At 45.4% G+C, this 20,874-nt stretch overlaps 1 protein-coding gene across 1 annotated transcript in view; it reads right to left on the reverse strand.

The window, feature by feature from the left end:
- The window catches only part of LOC128704961 (corticotropin-releasing factor-binding protein), a 293,601-nt gene that overhangs the window by 3,859 nt on the left and 268,868 nt on the right, over positions 1–20,874 (reverse strand). The window contains exon 7 of the mRNA XM_070105117.1: positions 18,253–18,399. Within this exon, the coding sequence (XP_069961218.1) occupies positions 18,254–18,399 (146 nt within the window). The 3' untranslated portion in view covers position 18,253. The remainder of the gene's footprint in view (positions 1–18,252; positions 18,400–20,874) is intronic.

Genomic DNA, 20,874 nt, shown 5'->3' on the forward strand with positions numbered 1-20,874 from the left:
CCCTCTCCATAGGATGGAAAAGGCTCGTGATAGGGGCTTCTTGCAGTTCTTGATGAACACGGAGTTCCATGAGTCTGGCCCTGGGGCAGAGTGCATGGGCATGTCATTTATCGCCTGTTCGAAGTCATTTGGCGTCAGGATAACATCGGATAGGCTTGTGTTAACCAAATTTTGTGGCTCTCTCATAAAAAATTCATTTTGATCTTCGACTCTCAGTCTGGTTAGCGGCTTGCTAAAAACTGAGTCATATTGGGACTTGAGTAGCTCACTCATTTCCTTGTTGTCATCTGTGTAGGACCCATCTTGTTTAAGTAGGGGCCCAATACTGGACGTTGTTCTCGATTTTGATTTGGCATAGGAGAAGAAATACTTTGGGTTTCTTTCGATTTCATTTATGGCTTTTAGTTCTTCCCGCGATTCCTGACTCCTATAAGATTCCTTTAGCTTGAGTTCGATGCTTGCTATTTCTCTGACCAGTGTCTCCCTACGCATTTCAGATATATTGACCTCTTTTAGCCGCTCTGTTATTCTTTTCCGTCGCCTGTAAAGGGAGCGCCTGTCTCTTTCTATTTTACATCTACTCCTCCTTTTTCTTAGAGGAATAAGCCTTGTGCATACATCGAGTGCCACCAAGTTAATCTGTTCTAGGCATACGTTGGGGTCTGTGTTGCTTAGTATATCTTCCCAGCTTATATCGGTTAGGACTTGGTTTACTTGGTCCTACTTTATGTTTTTGTTATTGAAGTTGAATTTGGTGAATGCTCCCTCGTGACTAGTCTCATTATGTCGGTCTGGGGCTCCACGTTTGGTATAACTGTGTCTAGCATTAGGAATAATATTAGGAGAGAAGTAAATAATGAAAATGATTGTTATAGGAATGCAGTTAGAAGCCTGAGTAGATCTATAACCCACTATGATAACATGAACATAGATAAGTATGTTTATGGAGCAACTTGCAATGTGAACAGACTGACTGATGTTGTAGTGGCCAGGCTTAGGCTTGGTTACAAGTACTTCTGGCAGTTTGGGAGACACACAGATGATGATCAAACCAAATGTAAATTATGTACTCACCTAGTTGAGGTTGCGGGGGTCGAGTCCGAGCTCCTGGCCCCGCCTCTTCACTGATCGCTACTAGGTCACTCTCCCTGAGACGTGAGCTTTATCATACCTCTGCTTAAAGCTATGTATGGATCCTGCCTCCACTACATCGCTTCCCAAACTATTCCACTTACTGACTACTCTGTGGCTGAAGAAATACTTCCTAACATCCCTGTGATTCATCTGTGTCTTCAGCTTCCAACTGTGTCCCCTTGTTACTGTGTCCAATCTCTGGAACATCCTGTCTTTGTCCACCTTGTCAATTCCTTTCAGTATTTTGTATGTCGTTATCATGTCCCCCCTATCTCTCCTGTCCTCCAGTGTCGTCAGGTTGATTTCCCTTAACCTCTCCTCGTAGGACATACCTCTTAGCTCTGGGACTAGTCTTGTTGCAAACCTTTGCACTGGTCACTGTCTTGAACACTATGTGCTTAATTGTCCACTTATTGAGGAATACAGAGACAGACAGTATAATAACCTATGTGACATGTCAAGATATCTTATTAATGAAGATAAGATACCAGATATACTAAGCAAATTTCCTAAATTTGCTTGTAACAGATAAGTGAACTATAGATATGTAGATATAAATCCATATGTATTCCTGTTAACCCTTTGGGGCCTAGTTCCTAGGCCTTTTGTGTATCCATATGCTCTTGCGCTACCGTCCACAGGATGGATATGGGGTGCACAATAAACTAGCCACTTGGGTGGCAAAATCTAAAATCTGGGGCTCCACGCATACATGACTGAACCTCAATTATGTTGTGATCTGAGTATATTGTTTTTGATATGGTGACATTTCTTATCAGATCATCATTGTTAGTGAAGATGAGGTCTAGTGTATTCTCCAGTCTAGTAGGCTCTATTATTTGCTGTTTTAAATTGAATTTTGTGCAGAGATTTAAAAGCTCGCGTGAGTGTGAGTTTTCATCAGAGCTGCCTCCTGGTGTTATTACTGCAACAATATTATTTGCTATATTCCTCCATTTTAGGTGCCTTAAGTTGAAATCCCCCAGGAGCAAGATGTTGGGTGCAGGAGCTGGAAGATTTTCCAGACAGTGGTCAATTTTTAACAGCAGTTCCTGGAATTGCTGGGATGTTGCATCCGGGGGCTTGTAGACTACCACAATGACTAGGTTTTTGTTCTCGACCTTTACTGCTAAAACTTCCACTACGTCATTTGAGGCATTAAGCAGTTCTGTGCAAACAAGTGACTCTGCAATGTACAGGCCACCCCCCCCCCCACCCTTTTGCTTGTTTACTCTGTCACATCTGTATAGGTTGTAACCTGGGATCCATATTTCGTTGTCCAAGTGATCCTTTATGTGGGTCTCAGTGAAAGCCGCGAACATTGCCTTTGCCTCTGCAAGCAGTCCACGGATGAAAGGTATTTTGTTTGTTGCTGGCTTTAGACCCTGTATATTTGCAAAGAAGAATGTTATCGGACTGGTGGTATTGTTGGTATTGGGGGGGGGGATTTTTTTTCCGGCATTAGTATCTGTATCTGTTGGTTTGGAGTGGAGGCCATCGACTGTGGTTCCACTCCAGGAATGACTGGATTTGGTGTACGATTTCTGCCATTTCCTGCCAGTTTTTTTTCCTTCCTGGCACTTAAAAACCTCTCCCTCTTGAGTGGCTGTGGCTACCCAGGTTTTCCCATGGCCTGGATGTTTTGTATCTTTTTGTCCCCTTTAGATGGTATGCCTGGCAATTTAAGTTATAGCACAGTCTTTCCTGTACTGAAGAGGTACACATTTCAGGGTGAAAAAGCTTACAGGAAGGGAGTTTGCATTTTCCTGTTGTCATATGGGCATGGCATTTTCTAGGGTGGTCATAGTTGCACGTCCCATCTGTTTTTCCAGATTTCCCATGCCAGCAGATACCAAGTGCATAGTATGTGCACAGGCTTGGTTTCCGTTTGCCTTGGGTTTCTGTGACTGTATTCCCTGTTGGTGCATGTTTCCCTGTCTTATTCCTGTCCTCCCTAGCACCAACAATGGAGCTCCCACCAGTTGTTTTTGGTAATATATCCTCACTATTGCTAGTGGAGTCCTCTTGTTTGCTATTTCCTGTGGTATTTCTAGTTTGCAATATTGGTTTTATCTTATCTTATCCTGGGTGACTAACCCTACCTACCCTGGGTTCTCCTTGGTGGATAACAATCCCTACCCAGGGTTATCCTGGGTGGCTAACCCTCCCTATGCCAGGATATCCTAGGTGGCTAACCCTCCCTACCCTGGGCTATCCTGGGTGGCAAACCCTCCCTACCCCAGGTTATCCTGGGTGGCTAACCCTCCCTAACCCCAGTTATCCTGGGTGGCTAACCCTTCCTACCCTGGGTTATCCTGGGTGACTAACCCTCCCTACCCTGGGTTATCCTGGGTGGATAACAATCCCTACCCAGGGCTATCCTGGGTGGCTAACCCTCCCTATGCCAGGATATCCTAGGTGGCTAACCCTCCCTACCCTGGGTTATCCTGGGTGGCTAACCCTCCCTACCCTGGGTTATCCTGGGTGGCTAACCCTCCCTACCCTGGGTTATCCTGGATGGCTAACCCTCCCTACCCTGGGTTATCCTGGGTGACTAACCCTCCCTACCCTGGGTTATCCTGGGTGGCTAACCCTCCCTACCCTGGGTTATCCTGGGTGGCTAACCCTCCCTTCCCTGGGTTATCCTGGGTGGCTAACACTTCCTACCCTGGGTTATCCTGGGTGGCTAACCCTCCCTACCCTGGGTTATCCTGGGTGGCTAACACTCCCTACCCTGGGTGGCTAACCCTCCCTACCCTGGGTTATCCTGGGTGACTAACACTCCCTACCCTGGGTTATCCTGGGTGACTGACACTCCCTACCCTGGGTTATCCTGGATGGCTAACCCTCCCTACCCTGGGTTATCCTGGGTGGCTAATCCTCCCTACCCTGGGTTATCCTGGGTGGCTAACCCTCCCTACCCTGGGTTATCCTGGCTGGCTAACACTCCCCACCCTGGGTTATCCTGGGTGGCTAACCCTCCCTACCCTGGGTTATCCTGGGTGACTAATACTCCCCACCCTGGGTTATCCTGGGTGACTAACACTCCCTACCCTGGGTTATCCTGGGTGATTAACACTCCCTACCCTGGGTTATCCTGGCTGGCTAACACTCTGTACCCTGGGTTATCCTGGGTTGCTAACCCTCCCTACCCTGGGTTATCCTGGGTGACTAACACTCCCCACCCTGGGTTATCCTGGGTGGATAACCCTCCCTACCCTGGGTTATCCTGGCTGGCTAACCCTCCCTACCCTGGGTTATCCTGGGTGGCTAACCCTCCCTACCCTGGGTTATCCTGGGTGGCTAACGCTTCCTACCCTGGGTTATCCTGGGTGGCTAACCCTCCCTACCCTGGGTTATCCTGGGTGGCTAACACTCCCTACCCTGGGTGGCTAACCCTCCCTACCCTGGGTTATCCTGGCTGGCTAACACTCCCCACCCTGGGTTATCCTGGGTTGCTAACCCTCCCTACCCTGGGTTATCCTGGGTTGCTAACCCTCCCTACCCTGGGTTATCCTGGGTGGATAACCCTCCCTACCCTGGGTTATCCTGGCTGGCTAACACTCCCCACCCTGGGTTATCCTGGGTGGCTAACCCTTCCTACCCTGGGTTATCCAGGGTAGGGAGTGTTAGCCAGCCAGGATAACACAAGAAAGTCAGTGCGTCATTAAGGACTGTCTGTCTTATTTCCATTGTGATCCTTCAATCTTGTCCCCCAGGATGCCACCCACACCAGTCCACTAACACCCAGGTACCTAGTTACTGCTAGGCAAACAGTGACAGCAGGTGTAATGAGAAATGCCTAAGGTTGTCACCCGTGCCGGGGATTGAACCCCGGACAGTCAGTGCACGAGGCGAGTGTTACCAACCAAGCGTCATTGACCACCGCCTTCTCTCCACCAATAAACGAAGCGCATTCGCCTTATTAGCCAATGTTTGTGAGGCTTTTAATTCGTTTGTCTTGGGGATGATTGATCTTGCGGCTGCTGCAGCATCACTCGGGAACAGATGCATTGTTACGAAGAGGCTTTGAGATCTCGGCTTTCAGTTTCTTGGTGTACTCACTCACCTATTTGTGGTTGCAGGGGTCGAGTCACAGCTCCTGGCCCCGCCTCTTCGCTGATTGCTACTAGGTCCTCTCTCTCCCTGCCCCATGAGCTCTATCATACCTCGCCTTAAAACTATGTATGGTTCCTGCCTCCACCACATCACTTTCTAGGCTATTCCATGGCCTGACTACTCTATGACTGAAGAAATACTTCCTAACATCCCTTTGATTCATCTGAGTCTTCAACTTCCAATTGTGACCACTTGTGTCTGTGTCCCATCTCTGGAACATCCTGTCTTTGTCCACCTTGTCTATTCCCCGCAGTATTTTATATGTCGTTATCATGTCTCCCCTGACCCTCCTGTCCTCCAGTGTCGTCAGGCCGATTTCCCTTAACCTGTGTGTGTGTGTGTGTGTGTGTGTACTCACCTAATTGTACTCACCTAATTGTGGTTGCAGGGGTCGAGATTCAGCTCCTGGCCCCGCCTCTTCACTGATCGCTACTGGATCCTCTCTCTCTCTGCTTCCTGAGCTTTGTCATACCTCTTCTTAAAACTATGTATGGTTCCTGCCTCCACTACTTCACTTGCTAGGCTATTCCACTTGCTGACAACTCTATGACTGAAGAAATACTTCCTAACGTCCCTGTGACTCGTCTGAGTCTTCAGCTTCCAGTTGTGACCCCTTGTCCCTGTGTCCCCTCTCTGGAACATCCTATCTCTGTCCACCTTGTCTATTCCCCGCAGTATCTTGTATGTCGTTATCATGTCTCCCCTGACCCTTCTGTCCTCCAGTGTCGTCAGTCCGATTTCCCTTAACCTTTCCTCGTACGACATTCCCTTGAGCTCTGGGACTAGCCTTGTTGCAAACCTTTGTACTTTCTCTAACTTCTTGACGTGCTTGACCAGGTGTGGGTTCCAGACTGGTGCTGCATACTCCAGTATGGGCCTAACATACACAGTGTACAGTGTCTTGAACGATTCCTTATTGAGGTATCGGAACGCTATTCTCAGGTTTGCCAGGCGCCCGTATGCTGCAGCGGTTATTTGGTTGATGTGTGCCTCCGGTGATGTACTCGGTGTTATGGTCACCCCAAGGTCTTTCTCCCTGAGTGAGGTCTGTAGTCTTTGTCCACCTAGCCTATATTCTGTCTGCGGTCTTCTTTGCCCCTCCCCAATCTTCATGACTTTGCATTTGGCTGGATTGAATTCGAGGAGCCAGTTACTGGACCACATGTCCAGCCTCTCCAGGTCTCTTTGCAGTCCTGCCTCATCCTCGTCCGATTTAATTCTTCTCATCAACTTCACGTCATCTGCGAACAGGGACACTTCAGAGTCTATTCCTTCCATCATGTCGTTCACATATATCAAAAATAGCACTGGTCCTAGAACTGACCCCTGTGGGACCCCGCTCGTAACAGGCGCCCACTGTGATACCTCTTCACGTACCATGACTCGTTGCTGCCTCCCTGTCAGGTATTCCCTTATCCATTGCAGTGCCCTTCCTTTTATGTGTGCCTGATCCTCCAGCTTCTGCACTAATCTCTTGTGGGGAACTGTGTCAAAGGCCTTCCTGCAGTCTAGGAAAACGCAATCTACCCAACCCTCTCTCTCGTGTCTTACTTCTGTTACCTTGTCATAAAACTCCAGGAGGTTTGTGATACAAGATTTGCCTTCCATGAACCCATGCTGGTTTTCATTTATAATCTTGTTCCTTTCCAGGTGTTCGACCACTCTCCTCCTGATAATCTTCTCCATGACTTTGCACACAATACATGTCAGAGACACAGGTCTGTAGTTTAGTGCCTCGTTTCTGTTTCCTTTCTTAAATATGGGGACTACATTAGCTGTCTTCCATTTCTCAGGTAGTTGCCCAGTTTCAAGGGATGTGTTGAAGATTGTGGTTAGAGGCACACACAGCATCTCTGCTCCTTCTCTAAGGACCCATGGGGAGATGTTGTCCGGTCCCATCGCCTTTGAGGTGTCAAGGTCACTTAAGAGCTTCTTCACCTCCTCCTCAGTTGTTCGTATGTCATCCAACACTTGTTGGTATATTCCCTCTTGATGTTCCCTTCTGTGCTGTCTTCCCACAGCCCTTCCTGTCTCTACTGTAAAAACTTCCTTAAATCTCCTGTTCAGCTCCTCACATACCTCCTGATCATTTCTTGTGAGTTCTCCACCTTCTGTCCTTAATCTGATCACCTGGTCTTTGACTGTTGTCTTCCTCCTGATGTGGCTATACAACAGTTTCGGGTCAGTCTTGATTCTCGATGCTATGTCATTTTCATACTGTCGCTGGGCCTCCCTCCTTACCTGTGCGTACTCATTCCTGGCTCTGCGACTGATCTCCCTATTTTCGTGTGTTCTCTGCCTTCTGTACTTTTTCCATTCTCTATTGCACTTTGTTTTTGCCTCCTTACACCGTCGGGTAAACCAGGGGCTTGTTCTGGTCTTCCCGTTGTTACTGTTGCCCTTGGGAATGAACCTTTCCACTGCCTCCTTGCATTTTGTTGCTACATATTCCATCATTTCATTTACTGGCTTTCCTGCCAGTTCTCTGTCCCACTGGACCTCCCGCATGAAGTTCTTCAACCCTATGTAGTCCCCTCTTTTATAGTCAGGCTTTTCCCATTCTACTCCTGTTATTCTCTCCACTTGCAGCTCTACTATGTATTCAAAGCACAGAACCACGTGGTCGCTAGCTCCTAGGGGACTCTCATACTTGATATCCTCAATGTCTGAGCTGCCCAGGGTGAACACAAGGTCCAATCTTGCTGGTTCATCCTCCCCTCTCACTCTGGTAGTGTCCTTAACATGTTGGTGCATGAGGTTTTCCAGCACCACGTCCAACATCCTGGCTCTCCATGTTTCGGGACCCCCATGTGGCTCCAGGTTTTCCCAGTCAATCTCCCTGTGGTTGAAATCCCCCATAACCAGCAACTTTGCTCTGCTGGAGTGAGCTCTTCTTGCCACCTCAGCAAGTGTGTCCACCATTGCTCTGTTGCTCTCTTCATATTCCTCTCTTGGCCTCCTGCAGTTCTGTGGTGGATTATACATCACTGCAATGACCACTTTGTGTTCCCCAGACTGAAGTGTACCTGCTATGTAGTCTCTTTCTCCTGTCTCATCTATTCCTTCCATTTTCTCGAATTTCCATCTGTTTTTTACGAGCAGAGCAACCCCACCTCCCCCCCTACCCCTTCTATCTTTCCTCATGATCTGGTATCCTTGTGGGAAGATTGCATCTGTTATTGTCTCCATGAGTTTTGTTTCTGTAACTGCTATGATGTCTGGGGACTTCTCATTGATTCTTTCTTGCCATTCCTCATGTTTATTCGTTAATCCATCTGCATTTGTGTACCAAACCTTCAACTTCTGTTCTAATACTGTAACTGTGGTGCGGGGGGTGGAAACAGAGGGATCGGTGTGTGATGGTTGGTTTGGAATGTTCAGTTGCCTTGGGGGTGTCGTGGCTGGAGTCCTTCTGCAGGTGTTTCTGGGGGGTGCGCTTGTCCTTCCATTTGATCCTGGGTTATTCTGCTCTCCTTTTTCATTTCCTCCCATTTCTCCTTTCGTTTTTGAACTCTCTCTTTCATTGTCTTCCTTTCGTCCTGTGTTCTGTCTCGGTCGAGGTACACACTCCGGAACTCCTGCTTGCCTCTCAGCCGTGCTTTCTCCTGCAGGATCATGGTTCGGGTTGATTCTGCCTTGAAAATTACTTTGAGAGGCCGATTCCTTTTCTTTGTGAACCACCCAATTCTCCGAAAATTTGCCACCTGGGTCATGTCCCCCTCGCCTATCACCTTCATGATGTCTTCAATCGCTTTTTTCTCCTCCTGCTTTCTTTCATCATAAGTTTCCCCTTTAGCTTCGTCTAGCCCATAGACAAACACGGATCTCTCCCTTTCCACCTCCCACTGTGACTCCCATTGCATCCTCTGATGTGTTTTAGTTCCTTCCCGTGGAGTGTTCCTTCCTTCAGTCCCTTCCCTCGTTATGGCCCCTATGCTTCTTGGTTTATCCTTCCTGCTCACTTGCTCCTGGCCCCCACAGGTATCTGGTAAGGTCCTTGCACATGTCCTAGTTCCATCAATGTCTTCCAACCTCTCTTTCTGTCCTAGAGTGCTCCCTGTCTTTGTTTTGGCCCCATGTGGGTTTGACAGGACCTCTGCATACAGTTTAGTTTCCATGCTTCCTTCGGACCTGTTGTCTGTGTTCGATGTAGCCATTGCCGATGCTACTTCTGTAATATCTTTGTCTCTGTGCTGTTTCAGATGTCTCAGCTCCTCTTCTAATCTCTCTATCTTGATTTCTGCTGCTGTGGCCTGTTGCTTCCACCTTCTGCATTCTGCTGCTAACCTCTCTTCCATCTTCCTTTCCAGCTCATCTAGTCTCCTTCCCCAGTCTTCCTCCCTTTTTTTGAGCTCTATCTCCCATTCCTCCCTCTCAGATTCGTCCTTGGAGCCCCTTGTCCTCATCCTGGTTAGGGGGAGGGGAATAGACGGTTAGGAGAGGGGATGGATGGTTGTGGGGGAGGGGGAGGATGGTTATTGGAGGGGCAGAGATAGTTGGGGGAGGGAGTTAGATGGTTTGGGGGAGGGAGTTAGATGGTTTGGGGGAGAGAGGGGATGGATGGTTATGGGGGAGGGGGAGGATGGTTATTGGAGGGAGGGAGGTTGTTGGGCGGGGGTTAGACGGTTTGGGGAGGGGTTAGGTGGTTTGGGGGAGGGGTAGGTGGCTAAGGCTAAGGTGTCAAGTGGCGGAGGTGTGTGTGTGTGTGTGTGTGTGTGTGTGTGTGTGTGCGTGTGTGTGTGTGTGTGTGTGTGTGTATGTGTGTGTGTGTGAATGTGTGTGTGTGAATGTGTGTGTGTGTGTGTGTGTGTGTGTGTGTGTGTGTGTGTGTGTGTGTGTGTGTGTGTGTGCGTGTGTGTGTGTGTGTATGTGTATGTGTATGTGTGTGTGTGTGTTTGTGTGTTTACGTATGTGTGTATGTATGTGTGTGTGTGTATGTGTGTATGTGTGTGTATGTGTGTGTGTGTGAGTGTCTACCCTTGTGTGTGTGTGCTTGTGTGTGAGGGAGGGAGGGTTAGGGGGGGGGGGTTGAGAGGTCCGTCGTGTAGGCACAAATTTAGTCTCATTTATCTTTCCCAATTATGCTACTCTCTCCACTTATTGCCCTTTCTGGATTTACGTGTTAATTGTTGCTGGTTATTATCATTTTCCTTGTTCACATTGAGAGAGGACTTCCTAGCTTCCTAAGTATTCTTACTGCTAATAACTACCGGTAGTAACACTGCCTGTGTGCGTGTGTGCGTGTGTGTGTGTGTGAGTGTGTGTGTGTGTGTGTGTGTGTGTGTGTGTGTGTGTGTGTGTGTGAGAGAGTCTTGTGCGGTGTAATGACTGGCCGCAACTTCTTGTGACCTGACTAAACCCTCCTGGGACCCCCTAGCACCGTCTTACCATGTTGCCCTTAAAAGCTTGTCCCACCTACCTTCTCACACTCGTCAACACTATATTCTCTATGTCTATGCTATTTCTATTCTAATTCTGGTAATAGCTTGCAGGAGTGAGTGACCAGTATCAAACAGTATACAAGGCCAGCCAGGGCCGTCAACATGCAAACCACAACTAGGCGAATAAACTTGCGGTTGACAGTTGCCAGCTGCTGATGACGTAGTCGTACGTAGGCCTTAAATCCCTATTTTTGGAGATCCTTCACCCGTGATGATTATAACCATATATTCCGCTTCCTCACTTCACTCTTCACTGATGGTAGTATACACTTCACATTATATACACTTCACTTCATATGTATAATGGCACACAACTTGTCGTGACGTCACTTCATCAGGCCTACCGCTGCCAATGTGGCAACAGCGCCTAAGACCCCCAACGGTTTGCGCTTTGAAATATTATGATTTCAGCTTTCCTCTCACTTTCTTTAACTAATAACTTTAATTATCACTCGTAGTATTGTTCACTGACGTTCCACTACCACTGATTACTTCTAGCTGATATTACGCGTCTTTCAACGCCAAGGTTCTCGGAGCCTTGTTACCCACGTCTTCACCCCACGGACCCACGTGTGTGTGTGTGTGTGTGTGTGTGTGTGTGTGTGTGTGCGAGGCAACTTTAGTTTGGAAACATAAGAAGGTTATGTGTTGAATCTTTCATGGAACATCATTATTTTTCCACGAAGCTTACTTGAAGCTTTCTCTCTCTCTCTCTCTCTCTCTCTCTCTCTCTCTCTCTCTCTCTCTCTCTCTCTCTCTCTCTCTCTCTCTCTCTCTCTCTCTCTCTCTCTCGTATCACACACTGGCTGTAACCTGACATACTGGAGGGATCAGTGTTGTGTGTTGTGAGGACCTTTAAGTTGCAGGATCCTCCAGAGACAGGCAAGAAAGGATTACCCAGGATCACCGGAGCTCTCACAGGATCACAAACCCGCCTTCAAATGTTTTCCTCCTCTCGGTCCCCACAGGAATTTGCCTAATGTAATCCCTAGGCTTGTGTCGACAGCCACACTCGTATTTTTTTTTCAGTCTAGGTAGGATTTATACACGCAATCGAGGGATTTAAATAGGAAGAACTAGGCATTTGGGTTAATTGTTGATTATTTTATATAGGATTACATGTAAGGAATTTGGTAGCGCTATTTTGTGTGTTTATGAGGCTATAAAGTCCTTAATTCCACATTGGGTTGCTCCAGCGATTTTGGAATGGCTCCAGAGGTCATCGTCCTGAAACTAGACCCCATATCAGACCAGCTGATGGATAGTCTAGACTAGGGGGCCACGATATGTAGATGCCACACTGCAGAATGTCAACAAAACCGTGTAACCCATCACACATGTGACCAAATGTGGCCCACTTGTGTAGGAAGGTTGAGGACCTCTGGCCTAGATAATCAGGCTGTTGGTGCTACCAGCACACATTTCAATTTAGTCATCATTCCCTAGATGATGATCACTGGTCTGGAGGCGAATAAAAGGTACAGAAAACCGACAAGTTGATATATGGGACACCTATGCGATATTTGGGGTATCTTTCCGGAATAAAGATACCCTGATGCTGCCCAAGTGTCTGGAGTACTTGTCGCCTTCCATGTTTCTGGAGTACTTGTTGTCACCTTCCATGTTTCTGGAGTACTTGTTGTTACCTTCCATGTTTCTGGAGTACTTGTTGTTACCTTCCATGTTTCTGGAGTACTTGTTGTTACCTTCCATGTTTCTGGAGTACTTGTTGTTACCTTCCATGTTTCTGGAGTACTTGTTGTTACCTTCCATGTTTCTGGAGTACTTGTTGTTACCTTCCATGTTTCTGGAGTACTTGTTGTTACCTTCCATGTTTCTGGAGTACTTGTCACCTTCCATGTTTCTGGAGTACTTGTTGTCACCTTCCATGTTTCTGGAGTACTTGTCACCTTCCATGTTTCTGGAGTACTTGTTGTTACCTTCCACGTTTCTGGAGTACTTGTTGTCACCTTCCATGTTTCTGGAGTACTTGTTGTCACCTTCCATGTTTCTGGAGTACTTGTCACCTTCCATGTTTCTGGAGTACTTGTTGTCACCTTCCATGTTTCTGGAGTACTTGTCACCTTCCATGTTTCTGGAGTACTTGTTGTTACCTTCCACGTTTCTGGAGTACTTGTTGTCACCTTCCATGTTTCTGGAGTACTTGTTGTCACCTTCCATGTTTCTGGAGTACTTGTTGTTACCTTCCATGTTTCTGGAGTACTTGTTGTCACCTTCCATGTTTCTGGAGTACTTGTTGTTACCTTCCATGTTTCTGGAGTACTTGTTGTTACCTTCCATGTTTCTGGAGTACTTGTTGTCACCTTCCATGTTTCTGGAGTACTTGTTGTTACCTTCCATGTTTCTGGAGTACTTGTTGTTACCTTCCATGTTTCTGGAGTACTTGTTGTTACCTTCCATGTTTCTGGAGTACTTGTTGTTACCTTCCATGTTTCTGGAGTACTTGTTGTTACCTTCCATGTTTCTGGAGTACTTGTTGTTACCTTCCATGTTTCTGGAGTACTTGTTGTCACCTTCCATGTTTCTGGAGTACTTGTTGTTACCTTCCATGTTTCTGGAGTACTTGTTGTTACCTTCCATGTTTCTGGAGTACTTGTTGTTACCTTCCATGTTTCTGGAGTACTTGTTGTTACCTTCCATGTTTCTGGAGTACTTGTTGTCACCTTCCATGTTTTTCTGGAGTACTTGTTGTCACCTTCCATGTTTCTGGAGTACTTGTTGTTACCTTCCATGTTTCTGGAGTACTTGTCACCTTCCATGTTTCTGGAGTACTTGTCACCTTCCATGTTTCTGGAGTACTTGTTACCTTCCATGTTTCTGGAGTACTTGTTGTCACCTTCCATGTTTCTGGAGTACTTGTCACCTTCCATGTTTCTGGAGTACTTGTTGTTACCTTCCACGTTTCTGGAGTACTTGTTGTCACCTTCCATGTTTCTGGAGTACTTGTTGTTACCTTCCATGTTTCTGGAGTACTTGTTGTTACCTTCCATGTTTCTGGAGTACTTGTTGTTACCTTCCATGTTTCTGGAGTACTTGTCATCACCTTCCATGTTTCTGGAGTACTTGTTACCTTCCATGTTTCTGGAGTACTTGTTACCTTCCATGTTTCTGGAGTACTTGTTGTTACCTTCCATGTTTCTGGAGTACTTGTTACCTTCCATGTTTCTGGAGTACTTGTTGTTACCTTCCATGTTTCTGGAGTACTTGTTGTTACCTTCCATGTTTCTGGAGTACTTGTTGTCACCTTCCATGTTTCTGGAGTACTTGTTGTTACCTTCCATGTTTCTGGAGTACTTGTTGTCACCTTCCATGTTTCTGGAGTACTTGTTGTTACCTTCCACGTTTCTGGAGTACTTGTTGTCACCTTCCATGTTTCTGGAGTACTTGTTGTTACCTTCCATGTTTCTGGAGTACTTGTTGTCACCTTCCATGTTTCTGGAGTACTTGTTGTCACCTTCCATGTTTCTGGAGTACTTGTTGTCACCTTCCATGTTTCTGGAGTACTTGTTGTCACCTTCCATGTTTCTGGAGTACTTGTTGTCACCTTCCATGTTTCTGGAGTACTTGTTGTTACCTTCCATGTTTCTGGAGTACTTGTTGTTACCTTCCACGTTTCTGGAGTACTTGTTGTTACCTTCCATGTTTCTGGAGTACTTGTTGTTACCTTCCATGTTTCTGGAGTACTTGTTGTCACCTTCCATGTTTCTGGAGTACTTGTTGTTACCTTCCATGTTTCTGGAGTACTTGTTGTTACCTTCCATGTTTCTGGAGTACTTGTCATCACCTTCCACGTTGAACACAGTTATGGATACACTGGTTCATACAGCGTGTAATAGTGTTGTTAGGGAGAGACGTATGAGTGCTTGAGTATTATACTGGAAATTAGGTCTGAGACCGTAGTGTTAAAGGGGAATATGGCTCATCATTCCACAGCTTTGCATCAAGCGCCGGGTCACCATCTGCAAAAGACCCGGACCGGGACATTCCAGCGAGCCTCCTACAGTACAGTTCGCATCATTCTACAGCTCTGTATCATTCTACAGCTCTGTATCATTCTGGATCGTCGAGTACAACACCCAGCTATGGCTGATACCATCAGGGAAGACCGTAGAAAAGAACATTTATCTCTGTTATTGCGTGTGTGTATGCATGGTGGAAAATTTCGTAATGTGGTGGCCCGGTGGTCTGGTGGCTAAAACTCCCGCTTCACACACGGAGGGCCCGGGTTCGATTCCCGGCGGGTGGAAATTCCGACACGTTTCCTTACACCTGTTGTCCTGTTCACCTAGCAGCAAATAGGTACCTGGGTGTTAGTCGACTGGTGTGGGTGGCATCCTGGGGGACAAGATTAAGGACCCCAATGGAAATAAGTTAGACAGTCCTCGATGACGCACTGACTTTCTTGGGTTATCCTGGGTGGCTAACCCTCCGGGGTTAAAAATCCGAACGAAATCTTATCTTATCTTATCTTATCTTAATGTGTAACAGTTCAGTGCAGTCATGATGTCCCGTTGCTGGGTTGGTAGTGCACTCAGCTCACACATTGAGGTCCATGGTTCGATTCCCAGTACGGGTGGAATCATTAGGACGTGTATCCTTAAGATACCTGCTGTCCATGTTCACCTAGCAGTAAAGAGGTACCTGGGTGTTATTCGACTGGTGTAAATCGCATCCTGAGGAGCAAGATTAACCTAAGTTGTGGGAAATGCTCAGCATAACAAGTGACTTTCTATATAGTAGTATGTCACTAATGTCAGTGTCTGTATACCTTGTGCATGTACCTGTAGGAATAAAGATTATTATTCGGAATCTGAGGTTAAGATCCCCTTGTCTTAGTCTACTATGACCATACATACGTCTGGTTAGGGGACAAACTTGTGACGACATTTCTGTCCTATTTAGACGATTAACAAGTCACATTATTTTTTTAATACAACAGCTGTATCCCACCTAGGCAGCGTGACCCAAAACAAGAAACGAAAGTTCCTTTACATTTCGTAATGTATACAGGAGAAGGGGTTACTAGCTTCTTGCTCCCGGCATTTTACTCGCATCTTACCACACGCATGACTCACGGAGGAAGAGTTTAGTTTCACTTCCCCGTGGAGACGTTACAGTATTCTGACTATTTTTAATACATACATGTATATATGCATAGTATGGTATTCAGCATGATAGTTTTGGTTAAATCACGTGTACTGGCGTCTCATCGTGCCGCCTGGCGATAATATATACTACTAGAGACCCCAAGAACTACATATTTTATATATATATATATATATATATATATATATATATATATATATATATATATATATATATATATATATATATGTCGTGCCGAATATGTAAAACTGGTCAATTAGCAAGAACTCATTTAAAATTAAGTCCTTTCTAAAATTTTCTCTTATACGTTTAAATATATATTTTTTTCATTAATGTTGATGTAAAAATTTATAATTTTGCACTAAAAGAATGTTAGAAAACTTACCTGACCTTATTATAACAAGAGCAATTTATTTTTAGCATAACCCAACTAAATATATTTCAGATTTGTTTACAATAATTTAATACTAAACAAACACAGTGAAATATATTTTTTTCGTTAGGTTCAGAATGATTTTGGCGAAATTATTGCATACACAAATTTTCACTTGTCCTATATGGCAAGATGAACGTTGCTATTTAAGCCAAGATCCCAAGTTCTGCCTATTCGGCACGACATATATATATTATATATATATATATATATATAAATAAATATATATATATATAAATAAATATATATATATAAATAAATATATATATATAAGATAAGATAAGATAAGATTTCGTTCGGATTTTTAACCCCGGAGGGTTAGCCACCCAGGATAACCCAAGAAAGTCAGTGCGTCATCGAGGACTGTCTAACTTATTTCCATTGGGGTCCTTAATCTTGTCCCCCAGGATGCCACCCACACCAGTCGACTAACACCCAGGTACCTATTTGCTGCTAGGTGAACAGGACAACAGGTGTAAGGAAACGTGTCGAAATGTTTCCACCCGCCGGGAATCGAACCCGGGCCCTCCGTGTGTGAAGCGGGAGCTTTAGCTACCAGGCTATCTGCTTTTCTAATACACTTTTCCTGTGACCATGAACAGATATATAAGGACAGCTTCACAGGAACGAAAGAGGGTTTAAAAGAAAGTTAAAATGCCAGAGAAATTTTAAAAAATAAAGGGCTTACCTGCTTGATAAATAATTCAGGGTACAATCATGTTGCTGGAACAAATCACGACGAAACAATTCAGAGAGGATACTTCTGGTATTGTATGAAGCAGTATAAATTATGTCTGTGTCTTATACACCTGAGTTTACCAGCCTTGTGTATATTAGTGATAGAATCTGTTCTCTAGTGTAGAATAGAAAGTCACAATACCGTAACTGGAACAATACACACATAACTAGTACATGGGTGCAGCTTACAGTGACGTTTCGGCTCGACTTGGACTATTTACAAAGTCACAGTGTAATAAAGTTGGTAGAATTACCGACAATATGTAAAGTAAAAGGACACAAGTGCAACTAATGTGACATTTATTGTGGCAACGTTTCGCTCTCCAGGAGCTTTATCAAGCCATTACAAACAATACATGGACACAGAGGGTATATAAAGGCTCAGAGTGAGGTGTGATACTAGTGAGGTACCATTTAGATGTTCACTAGTGGTAGTAGTAGTGGTAGTGGTAGTGACAAAAGTAATACAATACGGTAGAGCAATTAATTCGTACATGTTACCCAAGTAATAGCTTTTATATCCTTTTACTCATGTACGAATTAATTGCTCTACCATATTGTATTACTTTTGTCACTACTACTACTACTACTACTACTACCACTACTACCACTACTACCACTACTACTACTACTACCACTAGTGAACATCGAAATGGTACCTCACTAGTATTGCACCTCACTCTGAGCCTTTATATACCCTCTGTGTCCATGTATTGTTTGTAATGGCTTGATAAAGCTCCTGGAGAGCGAAACGTTGCCACAATAAATGTCACATTAGTTGCACTTGTGTCCTTTTACTTTATAAGTCACAGTGACTTTGTAAATTATCCAAGTCGGACCGAAGCGTCGTTGTAAGCTCCTCCTACGGGCGGGTTATTTGTGTATACCGTCAAGTGTTTAAACGAGACACAATATGACATTTAAAACATTGTATTCTGAACACATTTCGTCAACATTTTACCAACTAATAAAATTCCTGATGGGCGAAACATCTTCACACACCATAAAGCATATATTGTGCCATATAAACACCACACGTATTTCAGAACAACTGTGTTACAGAGGTCTGATCACAACTCAGACCTCTGTAACACAATTGTCCTCAGAATTGTTAAGTTATACCTTGAATTAAATCAAATACGATAATAATTACGTACAAGGTAGACAGAGAAAACGTAAACATGATATTAGGAGACGGGGTAACTCAGATATAGTTGTGTGAGTATTCCCATAGCGTAACTCATAAAGATAGTTACTTACCTCACAGAGGCACTTCACACATGAGTGTAGGCATAACATCAAGGTCAGTAATCTGAGAGATGGCGAGGGTGATGGAGTTATCTGTTAGACCAGAGGATACCATGCGAACTGTCGTCATCCCACACAGAATGTGAGAGGGTGGCATCCCTGCAGTGGTTGTTGTCGTGGTAGTAGTGGTTGTTGTCGTGGTGGTTGTTGTGGTGGTTGTTGTCGTCCACGCCAGAATCGACATAGCATGGGAGAAAAAGGTTTAAGCTTTAAAGATTGCAGTTTTGTAGTGGTGAACCGTAGTGGTGAATTGTGGTGGTGAACTGTAGTGGTGAATTGTGGTGGTGAACTGTAGTGGTGAATTGTAATAGTGAACTGTAGGGGTAAATTGTGGTGCTGAATTGGTCCACGCTGAGTGTTCGTGGTTCGATGCCCGGTATGGGTGGTAAAATTTGTCATATTACCTTAAGACAACTGCTGTCCATGTTCACCCATCAGTAAAATAGGTACCTGGATGTTAGTGGACTGGCGTGGGTGGCATCCTGGGGACAAAAGTGACCTAATTTGCTGGAAATACTCAGCATAACAAGCGACTTTCTATATAGTAGTATGTCATTGGTGTGAGCTATGGTCTGTATAAGTTGTATCATGTACTGGTAGTAAATAAATATTATTAGTGTGGTCACCTTACAAGTCTCACAGCTCAGTGACGAGGCATCCTAAGATCATTGATCTTTTTGTGGTGCACAAGAGAAGTAACGAGATGTGAGAGTTGGTGGGAGGCTGGAGGAAGGATGGGGAGGGAGGGAGATGGTTGGAGAGAAGGATGGTAGGGAAGATTGAAGATAAAGCAGGTTGGCTGGGGAACTTCCCTGCCCACCTCTAGTACAGTCTGCTGCTTGTGTGTGTGTGTGTGTGTGTGTGTGTGTGTGTGTGTGTGTGTGTGTGTGTGTGTGTGTGTGTTGTGTTGTGTGTGTGTGTGTGTGTGGTGTGTGTGTGTGTGTGTGTGTGTGTGTGTGTGCTGTGTGTGTGTGTGTTGTGTGTGTGTGTGTGTGTGTGTGTGTTGTGTGTGTGTGTATGTGTATGTGTGTGTGTGTGTGTGTGTGTTGTGTGTGTGTATGTGTGTGTGTGTGTGTGTGTGTGTGTGTGTGTGTGTGTGTGTGGTGTGTTTGTGTACTCACCTATTTGTGGTTGCAGGGGTCGAGTCTTAGCTCCTGGCCCCGCCTCTTCACCGGTTGCTACTGGGCCCTCTCTCTCCCCGCTCCATGAGCTTTATCAAACCTCGTCTTAAAACTGTGTATGGTTCCTGCCTCCACTACGTCATTTTCTAGGCTATTCCACTGCCTTACAACTCTATGACTGAAGAAATACTTCCTACTATCTCTCTGACTCATTTGTGTCTTCAACTTCCAATTGTGGCCTCTTGTTTCTGTGTCCCCTCCCTGGAACATCCTGTCTTTGTCCACCTTGTCTATTCCACGCAGTATTTTATATGTCGTTATCATGTCTCCCCTGACCCTCCTGTCCTCCAGTGTCGTCAGGCCGATTTCCCTTAATCTTTCTTCATAGGACATTCCCCTTAGCTCTGGAACTAACCTTGTCGCAAACCTTTGTACTTTCTCTAGTTTCTTGACGTGCTTTATCAAGTGCGGGTTCCAAACAGGTGCTGCATACTCCAGTATGGGCCTGACATACACGGTGTACAGTGTCTTGAATGATTCCTTACTAAGGTATCGGAATGCTGTTCTCAGGTTTGCCAGGCGCCCATATGCTGCAGCAGTTATCTGATTGATGTGTGCTTCCGGAGACATGCTCGGTGTTATACTCACCCCAAGATCTTTCTCCTTGAGTGAGGTTTGCAGTCTTTGGCCACCTAGCCTATACTCTGTCTGTGGTCTTCTGTGCCCTTCCCCTATCTTCATGACTTTGCATTTGGCAGGATTAAATTCGAGAAGCCATTTGCTGGACCAGGTGTCCAGTCTGTCCAGGTCTCTTTGAAGTCCTGCCTGGTCCTCATCAGATTTAATTCTCCTCATTAACTTCACATCATCTGCAAACAGGGACACTTCTGAGTCTAACCCTTCCGTCATGTCGTTCACATATACCAAAAATAGCACTGGTCCTAGGACCGACCCCTGTGGGACCCCGCTCATCACAGGTGCCCACTGTGATACATCATTACGTACCATGACTCGTTGCCTCCCTGTCAGGTATTCTCTGATCCATTGCAGTGCCCTTCCTGTTATATGCGCCTGATGCTCTAGCTTCTGCACTAATCTCTTGTGAGGAACTGTGTCAAAGGCCTTCTTGCAGTCCAAGAAGATGCAATCAACCCACCCCTCTCTCTCGTGTCTTCTGTTATTTTATCATAAAACTCCAGAAGGTTTGTGACACAGGATTTGCCTTCTGTGAATCTGTGCTGGTTGGCATTTATACTCTTGTTCCGTTCCAGGTGCTCCACCACTCTCCTCCTGATAATCTTCTCCATAATTTTGCATACTATACACGTCAATGACACAGGTCTATAGTTTAGTGCCTCTTTTCTGTCTCCTTTTTTAAAAATGGGAACTACATTTGCCGTCTTCCATACCTCAGGTAGTTGCCCAGTTTCCAGGGACGTGTTGAAGATTGTGG

Source organism: Cherax quadricarinatus, chromosome 97 (genome assembly GCF_038502225.1).
Source record: "Cherax quadricarinatus isolate ZL_2023a chromosome 97, ASM3850222v1, whole genome shotgun sequence".
Lineage (NCBI taxonomy): Eukaryota > Metazoa > Arthropoda > Malacostraca > Decapoda > Parastacidae > Cherax > Cherax quadricarinatus.